We start from the raw sequence: 14833 nt of genomic DNA, 5'->3' as shown, positions 1-14833 counted from the left end.
TCTTTCAACTAGACAGAGGTTTATGCCGTAATATACAGAAAATGTTCTTTTTTCTGAGCATGTCAAATTGATAAGAGACCCCAAGTAAAACCAGAGCATATTGATGGATCTATATTTCTCATCTGACCTGAAAATGCCTTAAACATCCCAAGGACGAGCTGAAATGCTGCTGAAGGGGGCGTCTGGACTAACTTGTTTAGTCTGCTGCCACTGTGACCCACCTCTGGATGAGCAGCAGAAAATAGAAGAAAGCACTTCTAAGCCCCTTCTGTACATTAAATACAGCCAAGGTTATGAACACTGAACGCCAGTATCTCTTTCATTCCACTTTAGGAGATGCACACTTTTACTTAGTTCTGTGCCCTTTCAGTAAATACATTTCGTTGTTTTCAATCACAGTTGGCAAAGAAGTTTCTTATCTTCTGCACTCTGTGAAAGGTGACACTAGCTCTTTTCTTCTGCTTGGATTTTTACACTTTCCGCCATAAATTTCAAAGGGCTGACTCTGGATTAAGCAGGTTCTGCTCCGGAAAGAACAAGATTACCCTAAATACGTGCAGCATCGCGGGCATAGCTTTTGTTCTCTGAACATTTGCTCTGCAAGCTTTGAAATTATACGTGACTGCTATATGAGAATGACAGAAGCTAAATGCTTGGGTTATTTTTGGGAATGAATGTCAGTACCTTAGCAAAATCTTGTTGGTATTATCTCTTAAGTCTAATTTTTTTGTTCATATCAGATCCATAAACAAGACAGTGTTATTAAAGATGACATAATACTGGTTTGGAAAGCTACAGGTACACTATTATACTTTTTCACTCATTTAGGAAGCAGAAAGCAAAAAACAGTCGATTGCATTAATTGATAATGTACAGAATTTCATTTTAAGACTGTAGCACACGGCTCCCAACGGTTCTAACTGAACAAATATCACTTTACATAAAACTGCCCAAAAATCAGCCAACAGCGTGCTCTGAATACTGAGATTTTATGTGCGACCCAGTGAATCCCAGTGAAATCCCAGATGGGACAGACCAGCCATACAAGGTGTCACCATGTATGAGGAGTGTTAGACTAAAGTTGAAAGGGAAGAAACGCAAATGTAGCAAAATGTAGAGTGGCAGCTGCAACCAGGCTCCCTCTCTGCTGATTCAAGTCCTCTGTTTTACAAAAGCAAACTCAATCTCCCTCAGAATGTCATTATCGGGAAATCCATACTGTGAGCGGGTGGAGAAGCCAGATCTGAATCTTATTACTGTCCAATAGTGGCAGGCGAGCTCTGTGGGATGGCTTCAGAAAGTGAGAGAATGAAAGAGAAGGTAAAAACTGTGTGTGGATGTGGATATGTGTGTGCATGAACCACTGGTCTGTGGCAGGTTTGACAAGAGAGCAGCAGGGCAGCGCTGGCAGGTGAAGCCAGTGCGATATTCTGTGACTTCTCTCAGTGAACGTGTCACTGCCAGACAACCAGGCCATCTGAAAATAAAAGGGGCCATCTCTCCTACACTTAACTTTCTCTCCTTCTCTTTTGACCACCCATGCTTTTCATTCATCATCTGTTATTCCCCTCCACTCTTTCCAAATCCATTTCATTTCTTCCAAATGTCTCCCTCTTTGTCCAAATCCCTCTCTGCTTGTTTCATCCACTTCTGTTTCCAAATCCTCACAATCCCTCCCTCACTATTTGCAGCTTCATTCTCCGTCTCCCATTCATGGACACACCACTGCTTTTGGGGTGTTTCCCTGTAATCACATGTGGCTTCACACTGACGGCTGTGGCAAAGAACAGGGGAACTAAAGCAATCACCCACTTAACGACACCTTGCCTTTTGTGTTACATTAAAGGTGAGTGGGTCATCTTTCAGCTACAGTTCACTGTGTCCTGCCACCAGCTGGGGAGAAGTGTGGAATCTCAGGCGCATACCTATGTGTGCATGGCAGTAAAGTCGGTTTGTGTGCATGTGGTAAAGAGACAGACAGAAAAAGAGGGAGAGAAAAAAATACAATATGTGTTTGCACTCTGTGTCTGGATCTGAGCAAATCTACATGTACGTGAACATCTACATATACAAATCCGATATCCTCACAGCCATAAATGTGACTGAAAATAAAAGATAAAAATAAGACAGTCGTGGCAGCACGGAACAACTGGAGAATCATCACAGACAAAATATATGTGAATCTAGCTATCATTTTCTGGCTACATTTTTTGCATCTGATAATAAGGAGGTTTTAGAAATAAACTGGATCAGCAGCATTTCTGAAATTCTCTGTTTTAGAGCTCCTAATTCACCAGATGCTAAGAATGAACTTAGTAATGGGTTTGTTAAATCTATGAGATATGTATGATTGTAATGTGTTATTGTATATTCTGAATTTGGTTAACGATGTGTCTCTTTTTCTTTTTTTACTTATGTACTGGTTGGTAATTTGGGGTGCACAAAACATTATAATAAATATTGTTTTTTTGCAGGTATGTAATTTATGCACGGTATATTTTCTACTTTAATTTGTTGCACAAATAAGTCAGTACATTGTATCTAGCACTGAACAAAAAACAGACGCAAGACAACGTGCTATTGAAGACATAAATGCATGTGTCATAATGCATAATGGTGAGAGCAGTTTACATCGCACATATTCATGGTATGGCTATAACAACCAGCAAATTTTACATAAAGCAGGGCAATCAAGCAATCACAAAATAGGACAATCAATCACAAAAAGAGGCTGCCTGATGTATAATCACCAAGCAAATGACCCTGATGTATGAACCAATATCATACAGTATACAGGCTGTGACCTCGACTGAGCTCATATGGTGAAATGATATTTCCAAACATGTATGTAACAGGGAGGGTCAACAAAATATTAGAAACACATTTCACGAGACCATACAGAACAATTCAACACTAGGACCCCTATGCTATAGATCTGAATCTATACTGTATCTCTGCACCATGGTATTAATAAAACTGATAACATACACAAAGTGCCCTTGAATGGACTGAGATAGCTTGCACAGATAATTTTAACCTTAATTGCTAGCAAGGCAATCTGACTGTCCTTTTTGAAAACACAATTAGCAGTTTCTTCTTCTCTGCAAAGTAGCTATCAATTTGCCGTCCTTTGCTGCTAAACTACGTACAGTTAATTTAATGAAGAAGTTTCTGACTCTGGATCCTGCAGCTGAACCATCAAAGGAATAAGGAACAAGGCATGATTGCCTCATTAATTAAGAGCCCACTTTAGGATGTAGCGCTTATGAAACATCTTTGTTCTTTATAATAGTAACAATAAATTCAAATTAGTCTGTAGATTATAGTCTCCAGGTAGAAAAATGGAGCTAACAGCCCACTTTACAGATATTTTTCAGGATGTCCATGTGCCACCAGAGTGCTGGACCCTCTTTACAGGGTCTATTTATTGGACTAAGAGGAGCACTATTTTTGAGTTGATGAATGGCCTCTTGACATTGTGGGCTGATTACTGATGTTTGTGTGCCTGGGTACACCAGTGGCTGCTGAAAACTGCAAAAACTCTGAGGCCATTTTACATACATCGTACTTTTTAGCTCGCCACTTCTTGTAAATAATAAGGAACATTCACTTGGGATATGTGACATTATCAAATGTCATCTTCGGCATGGCATCACAACATCTGCTATGACATTTATCTCATCTTAATCCCTGATATTTAGTATATTTAACACCTTTAAACTTGGCATTAAGAGTCATGTGAGAAGGAACTGCACCCAAGACAAAAAGAGAATCTGGATATATTCGACATTAACAAAAAAGTGTAACTGTTCCATGCTAGAGAGTAAAAAGAGAGTGTGATAAAAACAGAGGTGATTTCACCTAGATTGTGATGCAGTGGGTGCTGGGACTATCTTACACGTCAACAGGAAACATAGAAAACTAAATGTCAAGTGATGAATATTGAGACAGAGTTACTATTCTCTTGTTCTTAGTCACAGTCCTTGGGAGTTGTCTACCCGCCGGAGTGTTTCAACCTTCAACCATACTACCCCTTTATTTTACCCGTGTATGTCTTAAGTCTTTGATCTTGCCATCCCAAGGCTCTCTTCCAGACCCTTGATGTTTTACCTTTTGTCTCTGTTTAACACCTACAGTTTATGTATCTCTCACCGCCCCCTGTCATCCACTGTGCTTCTGTATAAACAGCATGTTTTGTGAGTGGTGTGGGGTCAGCTAACCTTCCCAGACCCACACTCTGGGTTGGTAAGCCTACCATATACCGGTAATACTCCACTAACCATTTCACCACAGCAAACTCTTGAAAAACAGGACTTATTTATTTCTTTAACACAAGCACCATTTTTGTGAAAAAATTTGAAATGTTACTACAGTGTATTAGACAAGAGGCACATATTACCATGCAGCAAATACAATCACTGGCAACTTCATTAGACATACCTGTGCAACTGCTAGTTAATGTAAATATCTAATCACCCAATCACATGGCAGAAACTCAGTGCATTTAGGCATGTAGACATGGATGAGACCACCTGCTGAAGTTTAAACTGAGCAACAGAATGAGTGATTTATGTGACTGAGCATGATGTGGTTGTTGGTGCCAGATGAGTTGGTCTGAGTATTTCAGAAACTGCTGATCTACTGGTATCTTCTCATGGTAGGTACAGTATTTGGCATTAACAACATGAAAGTGTGAATCCATCCTTCACTGAATCAATGGTTTAAGCTGCTAGTGTTGGTGTAATGGTGTGAAGGATTCCTTGCACATGTTGGACCCCTTAATACAAACAAGCATCATTTAAACACCACAGCCGAGCATTGTTGTTAACTACGTCCATCCCTTCTTCTGATGGCTGCTTCCAGCAGAATAACGTCCCATGTCACAAGAATTAAATCATCTCAACCTGATTTTGTGAACATGGCAATGAGTGCACTATTCTCAAATGGCCTCCACAGTCACCAGATCTCAATCCAATAGAGCACCTTTGGGAAATTCAGATCATGGATGAGCAGTTGACAAATCAGCAGCAACTATGTGATGCTATCACATCAATATGCACCAAAATCCCTGATGAATGATTCCAGCACCTTGTTGAATCTATGCAGTGAAGAATAAAGGCAATTCTGAAGGCAAAAGGGTCCAACCCAGTAATAGCAAGGCACAGTGTGTATGTACATATGTAAAACCACTGGACATTAAACTGTCAAACATGACAACATCATCTTTTCGTTGGTAGCAGCAGATGTCACATAAACATGATTTGACACAGACACACACAGTAGTAAAAGTTTAATACATACCCGATATTTAGAGAGGTCGATCCTCAACGAGTTATGGAGCTGGTCCAGTAATTTCACAAATTTCTCCCTCTGTCAGGATCAGAATTGTATAATTCAGTTCAGAGTGTCACATCCAAAGTATTGTGCCTACAAATTTATAACACTGCGTGGTGTGGAGCATAGCTTTGCCTCTACTGATTCAGTTTTATTTGCTGGAACAAAATTTTGTGATTTTGCTATATTGCCAGAGTCAGCTTGCTGGCTAAAAATATTATATGGTGCCTTACAACATTAACTTCTTAATGTTCTAAAGGACAGCACCAGTACACTTTTCAGATGTTGCTGATTTTGTACCAAACTTACCTTAGACAAATAAGAATTATTAAAAAAATAACAGTTCAATATCAGCTTGTAAAAAAAAGAAAAAGTCTAACTGTTGCCAAGAGAAATCACATTTCTTATTAACACTATATTACACTATGAAGTCAGACAACAAGAATATAATAGGTGCACTTACCCCAAAGTTAGAGGCAGCAAATCGGTCTGAAGCAGAGGCGGTGGTTGTGGTGGTGGTAGTGGGATGGGCAAAGTAGGCATTGATATTAGCAAGCAGGTTGCTCATCACTGCTGGCACCCCAGGACACATGTATTTGGCGGAAAGACAAGAGAAATGCCTGCAGAGGAGAATAAACAGCTATTATCCTACAACAAGTGGGAGACAAAGGGAAAAAAGGCATAATTTCTTCACAAAGGAACATAAAACAATCACATGAAAAAGTACAATTTAAGATCCCACATCAACTGGACAATTTCAGAGAGATGCATCAAGAGCTCAACATGCCCTTACTCAGTGCTGAGAAAATACATATATACATACACAAGTTACAAAGGTGTGAAAAAAGGCTGAAAAATACCCTGTCCACTGCTTCTATCAATTACTTTACACTGCAGTAACCACAATAAAAAAAGGAAGGTGAGAAGAGATACTGCAGTAGAGCATTTCCTAATCCTCTTTCAGCTTCTGATGACTGAAGGGAGAATATATTTTAATGTTCCAAACAATTACTTCTGTTGGAAGAGTTAGTGCATAAGTAGACCACTGCCCTGTTCATGCAGTAAAATGTGTCTTGAATGAGTATCTATAGAAAATTATGTCATAAATCAGACTGAGCTGTATAACCTATGCTGTTAACGACATAAGGCTGCAAAGTAATAGATGGTGCATATAGGTTTAATAGTAAATCTAGGGACGTTCTGGGGGGCTGAGATGCAATCATATCCAAAGGAGGAGAAATGAAATGTGTAAATTTTACTGAGAACCATCAAACCTGTATTTTTAATTCTCTAACATAATGACAGAGATAGACCCCAGCACACAATTGGAATCAGCCTAGTAAAAACTAGATCTTAGTACTAGAAGGTGCTTTGAAATGAAAGTCATCTCTCCATTGAGGGAGGGGGGTAGGGTGTGTGTGTGGGGTGGAAATTAATATGTTTTTTTTTTTTTACCTCTGCTAACCTGACATCCTCTTGTTTCCTTTTCTAATCTCTCTAGCTCCATTTTTGATTCTGTGACTTTTATTCTGCACACAGTAACAGAGGCACATGCCACATTGGATTTGGCATGAACTTGCCCTTTCTCTGCACACACATCTGAGCAGTGCTACCCAGCAGTAATTAAGTGGTGGAGCCTGAGAGGCCTGGTTTGAGCAGGGATCTCTGCCTGAGTGAAGAGCATATGCTCCTTTTAACACTTCATCCTGCTGCTCCACAAGCCATTTGGAGTGCATCTTATATCATAATGCAGCAGGATGTTGTTATTCTGGATAGCTTACCACATATAAAATTAATAGGTGCAATAATCTGTACATTTACTTTAATGCCTTTCAAAACCATGTAGACCTGAGCTTCCTTTTCAGCCTCAGGCGTGACCCTCAGCAAACAAAGATCTTGATGCATTGGACAGTTTTTACAGTCTCAACCACTTATTCTACACAGGTTCACAGGGAGGCTGGAACCTGTTCCAGATGACAATGAGGTAGTATTCAACCCTTTTTAACGCCACTACTACTGAGGCAAATACTGTACTTTGTTCATTTGTCTTACAGCTTTAGTTACTAGTTAGCATGAAGATTATAATTTTATGTGTCACCAAATTATGATCTTGATCATTTGAAGGATTATGTGTTCCTTTTATGGATTGAGAAAATATTTAAGTCAGAGTTTAAATCAGGGCTGTTTTTGTTGTTGTTTTTGGAGCTTGTGAAAAGCACAGTAATGCTGTAAACACATGATGATCTTATAAGATATACTGTAATGTACTGCTGTACCCAGTAATATGAAAATGAGCTCAACCTTAAATGCTTATAGCAGCAAAATGCAACATGCACATTAATGCAGCACTGATATGAATGCAAAAATATGATACAGAATAGTAAAAATGACATACATACTGTTACTTAAGTTCTGAATGCAAGGTTTTTACTTTTAGTGGAGTATTTTCACAGGGTGGTATTAGTACTTTAACAGGATTCGAATGCTTCTTCCAAATCTGTGTATGACAATTTGAGCATGTCCATTAGTACTGCAAAGTTGAATGTTGAGTGTTGAGATTGAAGACAGACATTTTGAACATCTTGCTCAGTGAGTCATCACTTCCACAGAGTTATGTGGAGTAACGGTAGCAGATTTACTCCCTCTCCTCCTCCTTTGTGGAGTGGAGACACACACACACACACACACAAAAACACAAACATGTTCTCATTGGGAGGCCTATTTAATTACTCTGCTTTCAGCCTCCAAATTACCCAGGAGCACTTGGGGTTAGGAGAGCAAAATGAATGATGCAAAGAGAGTGATGATGGCATCCGCTGAATTCCCGTGGTGCTTTTAGAGTTGGATCTCTTGAGCCCACTTTCAACAGGGAAGACATTGCCTCCCCTAAAGTTACCCTGCTTTGGTTTTTACCAGCAGATGAGATGTACTACACGCTCACATATCATTTAATGGTTTCAGATAGCTAGGAAAAATGAATAAAAGATTATGAGAGATGCGGACAGAGAGATGGGGGCTGGGGGAGTGGTGATTGAGTGCAATGAAGAAAAACAAAAATGAAGGTGGGGTATGCCGGGAGTTGCTCTAAAGGGCACCGGAGGGAACGTGAGCCTTCACAGCTGCTGTGATTTATGCAGTCATGATGTCAGGAGTGACTGGGAGTCAAGGTTCAATGATGACAAAAACGGAAAGGTACGGCCTTTCATAAATTCCTGATGAAACATAACGAACGCTGATATGAGAAACACACTATGGTTAAACAAGGTTCAAGCCTGAAGCATTAACTCCTCCTGATAAAGCAGGTAATAAGGCCACTTAATGCTGCACTTTAATAACTTGGCAATCCCTCATATGTTGCAGTGCACTGTCACAGTGAATCAACAACATGTCAGCTCGTGACTCTCCATCACTTTCCAGCACCAATATGATCCAACATGTCAACAATACTTGTGCTACATTTGGGCTGTTGTTGTAGCAGCTGCACCCCTGTCTTGTGTGGATATTATATGACCACAACTGAAGGATATTTGTAATACTAAATATTGTGTAAACAAGTAAAACCAGCTTTACAAGATTAAAAAGAAAATCAATGACATGTTTGCGGTACAGGGCAGGTAGGACTATAGATAAATAGGTCCGCAGGGTTCAATCATGGTGACTAGGAGAGTAGGTGGTGGGAGAATCAAACGCACTCAGAGCTCAGTGGGAAAAAATCTAAATCAAAAGTGTACAGGACAAGCATGCTGAGGGAATACATGTTGCCTATTTTTCTACACAATTTCAAGATATACATTATAAGAACACTGCCTGCCATGTTACCACATTAACAAATTTCAAGCAAATGATTTTTAGGCTTAAATTTTTAAATTATTAAAAATAATGATCAATTTTGCTTCATCTCAGGAATCCACATGGCCAAATCTTCAAACTTTAAAGTGCAAATATGACCTGAGCCTTCCATTCAATTTGCCAACAATCTGTGAGTAATTAGGGTCTGATTTAGTTAGGCAGCAGCTAATTACATAGTAAGCTATTGGGACTGCCCAACAAGTGCAGGGGGAGCAGAGCTTAAAAGGTGCAGTTTGGTGGTACTTTTCAAACAGCTCAGACTGAAATCACAATGTGATCAGACTGCAGAGGTAATCAATGACTCATTATTAGTAAGTGAATTAGTGCAGAAGAAGTCATTAGCAAACCATGGGCAACAACTGATATAATGCATGCTACAATCTTTATCTACTTATTTCTCAAAGCCATCTGAGTTTGAATTTCTAATGGTAAAAGTTGCTTTATTTTCTGTGTTTAGCTGCCAATGTGATATATTGAAAAATATTTTTAAATCGCATTCAAGATGTGTACGTAAATTAACCAAATATTAATGCATGATGTTAATTAAATCCCACAAAAAGGAGTTATTTTACTAAAACATACAAAATCTCTGTCTGTCTGTTTCTTCACGATCAAGAGCTGACGAACCAAACTTGGTCCACAGGTACGTCTTAGGCCCCTGAAGATTTTTATCTATATCAATTATTATGACATGATCATAATGTCTAACAACTACCTACCAGTGGCCTAAAAAGACTCATTTGTAGCATCTATGCACGTATAGCCCCTTATAAAAACATTGCATTACCAATTCGGGACAACAACTTTTAATTTGTTTTCACAAAACTTTAATTATGACATCATCATGTTCCCTAGCAACCATGTACCAACAGCTGAAATTACCCATTTGTAGCGTAAATGTACCTTAGAAAAGCACTTGTCTTAGTACAAGTACAAGTACAAGAGCTGAGCAACCAAACTTGGCAAACAGATACATCACGGACCAGAAAGGTTCTCATCTATCTCAGATATTATGATGTTATCATGTTGTCCAGTGACCAACTGGCTAAAATGACCAATTTGTAGTATTTATGCACCTATAACACTTTATAAAGGCACAAAAACTGAATAAACAAATTTTTGAGTCATCTGTGTAGGTTCTCAGTCATCCAGGTCACAGTACTCTCTGGAGTTTGAAAAAAGGTGACTGGACTTCTTTAAGTTTCTTGAAGATGGTTCACCTCTCATCTCTTCAGATGAGAGGTGAACTGAAGAAGCCTTTTTTTCATATGATGTTTGTATGATAAAATGTAAGAATATTTTAGACCGTACTTGCAGAGCAGTCTCAAACACTGGCACGTACCCCACCAGGAGATAGCTTAAACATACTCACATGAGATAATGTAGCTTGTAAAAAAGACACCAAAAGAGCCATCTATATACTATAAAAACAGAGAATTCAACCTTAAATACAGCTCAGATCAAATTATTATTTTTCCTAGGAATGTCATTGCAGTAGTTCCTGACCAGCTTAATGAATGTCACATGGAGCAACAACTGTTTCCTCTCGGTAACAGTGGACACAAGCTATAAATACTGACTTCTCGGTGGACACAGTTTATATGACACTGTAAAAGTAAGAGGTTTAATAAGATGGCAAAATAAACACAAATATTTTAGAATAACAGAAATCCCTTCAGCAGGGCTACATAAAAAATACACTTGGAAATGTAAAATAGTGCATCTGGGCTGAGGCTTAGAGGATTAAGTAAATATGGCTCTTAGTATCTGCTGTGCAAAGACAAAAAATTAAATCTTAAGTGGCTACTAGAGAACTCGATGATGGGTACATGCATGGTGCAGACTTCTAAAGTGTTATTATTTTTACACTGCACAGTGTCAAATGCCACTGCATGACCTTGATCAATATTTAAAGGTTTTAATGCTTCAAGTGGTGCGGTTGCATGCGAATGTGTTTGGGGTTGGGTGGGGGGCATGATGGAAACAAAGAGATAGACATTTATAGATAGAAAGGGTCACAGAGGATCAGAGAGACAAGCAAGGAGGATAATGAGGCTGTTTGTGTGCCCATGCTCAATGTAACCAAGGCAGGTTAGGAGTTTTTTTCCATGAGACCAACAATTAATCAATCAAACTTGGGAGCCCGATAGTTCTCCAAGCTCTGATTCTGCTGAGGAGACATCTTTACTACTCCTGTTCTCCTTCAGTTCTCCTTCTCTCATCTCCTCCTCTGCTTCCACTCTGGTAAATGAGACACTGACAGATTGTTGAGGTAAAAGGCCATAGATCAGGGTGGTACTAACGTCATAGCCTGATAGATGGATTCCACTCCGTATCTCATAGCAAACTCATCCACTATCTCCTGAGACACATCGTCAAAGTAGACCTTCCACGCCTCTTCCCCTTTCACCTGCGGGATCTTCACCACCCCGCCGTTCTTCGTCTCGGTCAGGTAGTGGAAAAGATTCTGTGAGTGCCACAAGAGATAAGACAGGAACAGGTTAGGGTGACGGAGCACAGTGTCATGAGAATTCCTTTGTGTGGTGGATGCCAGCTGATGAAAACCCTAATCATAGCTGTAAATATCTTTGCAAATATGATGCTTAGCCCTCTGACGATGCTGACTAGATTAGAGTGGCAACCATTTTTTCCTAGTACCGAATGCCGATTACCTCGTGTAAACAGGTGTACTGGCCATGAGGAGGAACCACGTTCTCTTCCCCTTTCATTTCCACACTGATCTTGAGTCTGATGGCACCAGATACTGCAGATTTGTCAGTTCTTTTATCTGTAAAACATTACCAAGATGGATTAGTCACTCAAAATAACTTGAAATTACTGTATCAGAAAAATAGCTTACAATATTTGTTCACAATTTTAATTCTATCCAAAAACACAGTACAATTTCCATTTTCTTGATTTTGGGTGATGCAGTGCAGTTTCCATGCCCCAGAATGACTAGAATGGGCTGGCAATTTGTTTTTCTTTCTCTGCACAGCTTTCTAAATTGCGGGCCATTGATTTTGACAATTTTTTCCTCACAATAGCAGATGGTGAAACAAGTTAAAGACCTAAAACACATTAATCTCTACAAGTTTTATTGCACCCAGTAAAAAAAAAAAAAAAAAGTGAGAGAGAGAGAGAGAGACGAGCCTGTAAGAAGTGCTCTTGCTCAGAAAAGGAACATCAAATTCAATAATGTCCACCACTTTTAAATCCATCCTTGACCACAGTACAAGAAAGAAATGTACAGTGCTGTGAAAAAGTATTTGCCCATATTTGACATACTTATAAGTTTCAGATCATCAAACATTTTTTAATATTAGACAAAGATAGCCTGAGTAAATACAAAACATAGTTTTTCAATGATGACTTCATTTATTAATGGAAAAAAGCTATCCAAACCTACCTGGCTCTGTGTGAAAAAGTAAATGCCCCCCAAACCTAATTATTGTTAAACCATGAACTCTGAACTGAACTGAGAGAAATGAGGTCTGCACGTCTTTAGATTCTGTTCTGGGTTCCTTTGTGACCTCCTGGATGAATCATCGATGCTCTCTTGGAGTAATTTTTTTATTTATTTATTCTTTTTTTTTTTGCATTTTTGGCCACAGCAGCTTTTGCTAGTAGTGGAGAGAGACAGGAAATGGGGGAAAGATACAGGGGAAGACACGCGGGTAAATTGGCGACAGGCCGGGACGCAAACCCACGCCGCCCGCACCGCAACGCGGCATATGTATGTGGTCGCCGGCTTCACCACTAAGCCACCCAGGCGCCCACCCTTGGAGTAATTTTGAATGGGAAGGTTCACCACTGTTCCAGGTTTTCTCCATTTGCGGATAATGGCTCTCACCGTGGTTCACTGGAGTCCCAAAGCCTTAGAAATTACTCTGTAACCTTTTTTTTTTTTTTTTTTTGGAGATCTTTTAATCTACTTCACTTTATCACTCAGGTTCCGTTTAAGTGATTTCTTGATTCAAAAAATAAGAAATAAGGAAGGCGGCAAATAGTTTTTCACAGCACTCTAAAGCATCAAAAAACATCTTTGACATAATCTGACACAGAAAATGTGAATGATGAAAGTCATTAATGACACAGCACCATGCACTGTATAACATGAATGACTTAATACCCATGAAAATACCTGTGCAGTTTCAGCAGATGTAATTCTCCACTAGCAAATATCAACACACAAAGAAAACATGTGACAAATAAAAATAAAAACCTGAAAACTTGACCCATACAGTAAGGAGACTGGGTAGTAATTTGCTGGCATGGTTTGGGTTTATTTTTCACCTTAGAAAGAAGGGTCACTAAAAATCAATACAAAGTTGTTAGGAGGTGATCACCTTTATCCCAAGATGAAATATTTCTTTCCTCATGGCAGTAATCTCTTCCAGGGAGACAGGCAGCCTCATCCGTAGGTCACAAAGGGTCACTCAATGGTTTGATGAGCATGAAAATAACTCGACGCTTTGTCCTTTGCAGTTAACACATATCAACCCAGCTAAACACCTATAGAAGGATTTATTAAATTTATCGCCCCACCATGTGAGAGAATCATACATCATTCCAGCAAACTTATAGAATTAATGCTAAGCATGTTTCCCACTTACATGATGAGTCATGCTGTGTTTTCCTTTTATTTGTCACCCTGCTCTCCACATACACATTTAGTGAAACACACAGGACCAACAGAAACGCTGGATTGCACGCTGACAGGTCTGATAGCTAATGACTCTACAGCTGTGGGGGTTCTTTACAGACATTTAACTGGGGCCCCTCTGTGCTCTCATATACAATTCAGCTGTTCTGTGTCAAATCAGTGAAATTTCCCTCTTCAGTTAGTTGCTCAAGAGACAGACAAGTAAAAAATAATAACATCACAAAGCCACAGACACAAATGCGAAGGACCAGATTGAAGAGGATCTGAAGAGGCTTAGAGAGGAGAACAGCTGGAGGGGTGGACACCCACACCAGCAAAGGCCTGTTTAAACATTCATTGTGGACATTTAAAAAGGCATAGAGCAGCAGCAGTGGGCAGGGGTCACTATTACCACAAATTGCTTCCTTTTAGCTCGAGAGGCAAACAAAGACAGCAACCGCCAGTCGTAATACTTCAACAAAAGTGGGATCTCCCATTATGCTGCCATTCAGCCTCATGCACAATTGTGAAACCAGTGATATATGAGAGCAGAAACAGTGAAAGACATGGTACATGAGAGGTAATGGTGGCCGCAACTGAACCACAGTGTATCTCACCATGCAGTTATCAGCACAAACTGTTAAAGCAGTTACAAAGTAACAGGAAATGATAGGGGAATATATAAGGAGGATAAATGTTGCTGCATTGCACTCGTAGTGTGTAAACTTTGTGATATATGCAATAATCATAATAAGGGTTGCCTGGGAAGCAAAAAACATCAGAATAATTTTTTGGTAATGACTCTATATGCATACCCCTCAAACCCATCCCAAATCCAAAACTCAATTTCAGTCAGGATCACATTAGTCAAAGAAAATTATTATTCCATCTGTAGTAGTTTATATTCTGCACATGGCTCTGTTCTGAGCCCTCTCTGCCCTTCAACGTGCACACTTCGAAAGCCTAAGGCAGAAAGAGCACACCTCCTTGCTCGTCCATGTGTAC

General features: G+C 39.5%; 1 protein-coding gene across 2 annotated transcripts in view; it reads right to left on the bottom strand.

Annotated features, from left to right (window-relative positions):
* The window catches only part of unc13c (unc-13 homolog C (C. elegans)), a 118380-nt gene that overhangs the window by 61908 nt on the left and 41639 nt on the right, over positions 1–14833 (bottom strand). For both annotated transcript variants that reach the window (XM_030720552.1, XM_030720543.1), the window contains exons 12-15: positions 11856–11971; positions 11487–11650; positions 5798–5954; positions 5302–5370 (exon numbers count right to left, since the gene is read on the bottom strand). In XM_030720552.1, the coding sequence (XP_030576412.1) occupies positions 5302–5370; positions 5798–5954; positions 11487–11650; positions 11856–11971 (506 nt within the window). The remainder of the gene's footprint in view (positions 1–5301; positions 5371–5797; positions 5955–11486; positions 11651–11855; positions 11972–14833) is intronic.

The sequence above is a fragment of the Archocentrus centrarchus genome, chromosome 3, assembly GCF_007364275.1.
Source record: "Archocentrus centrarchus isolate MPI-CPG fArcCen1 chromosome 3, fArcCen1, whole genome shotgun sequence".
NCBI lineage: Eukaryota > Metazoa > Chordata > Actinopteri > Cichliformes > Cichlidae > Archocentrus > Archocentrus centrarchus.
The sequence above is the reverse complement of the archived record's forward strand: the minus strand, read 5'-3'. Positions and strand labels throughout refer to the sequence as shown.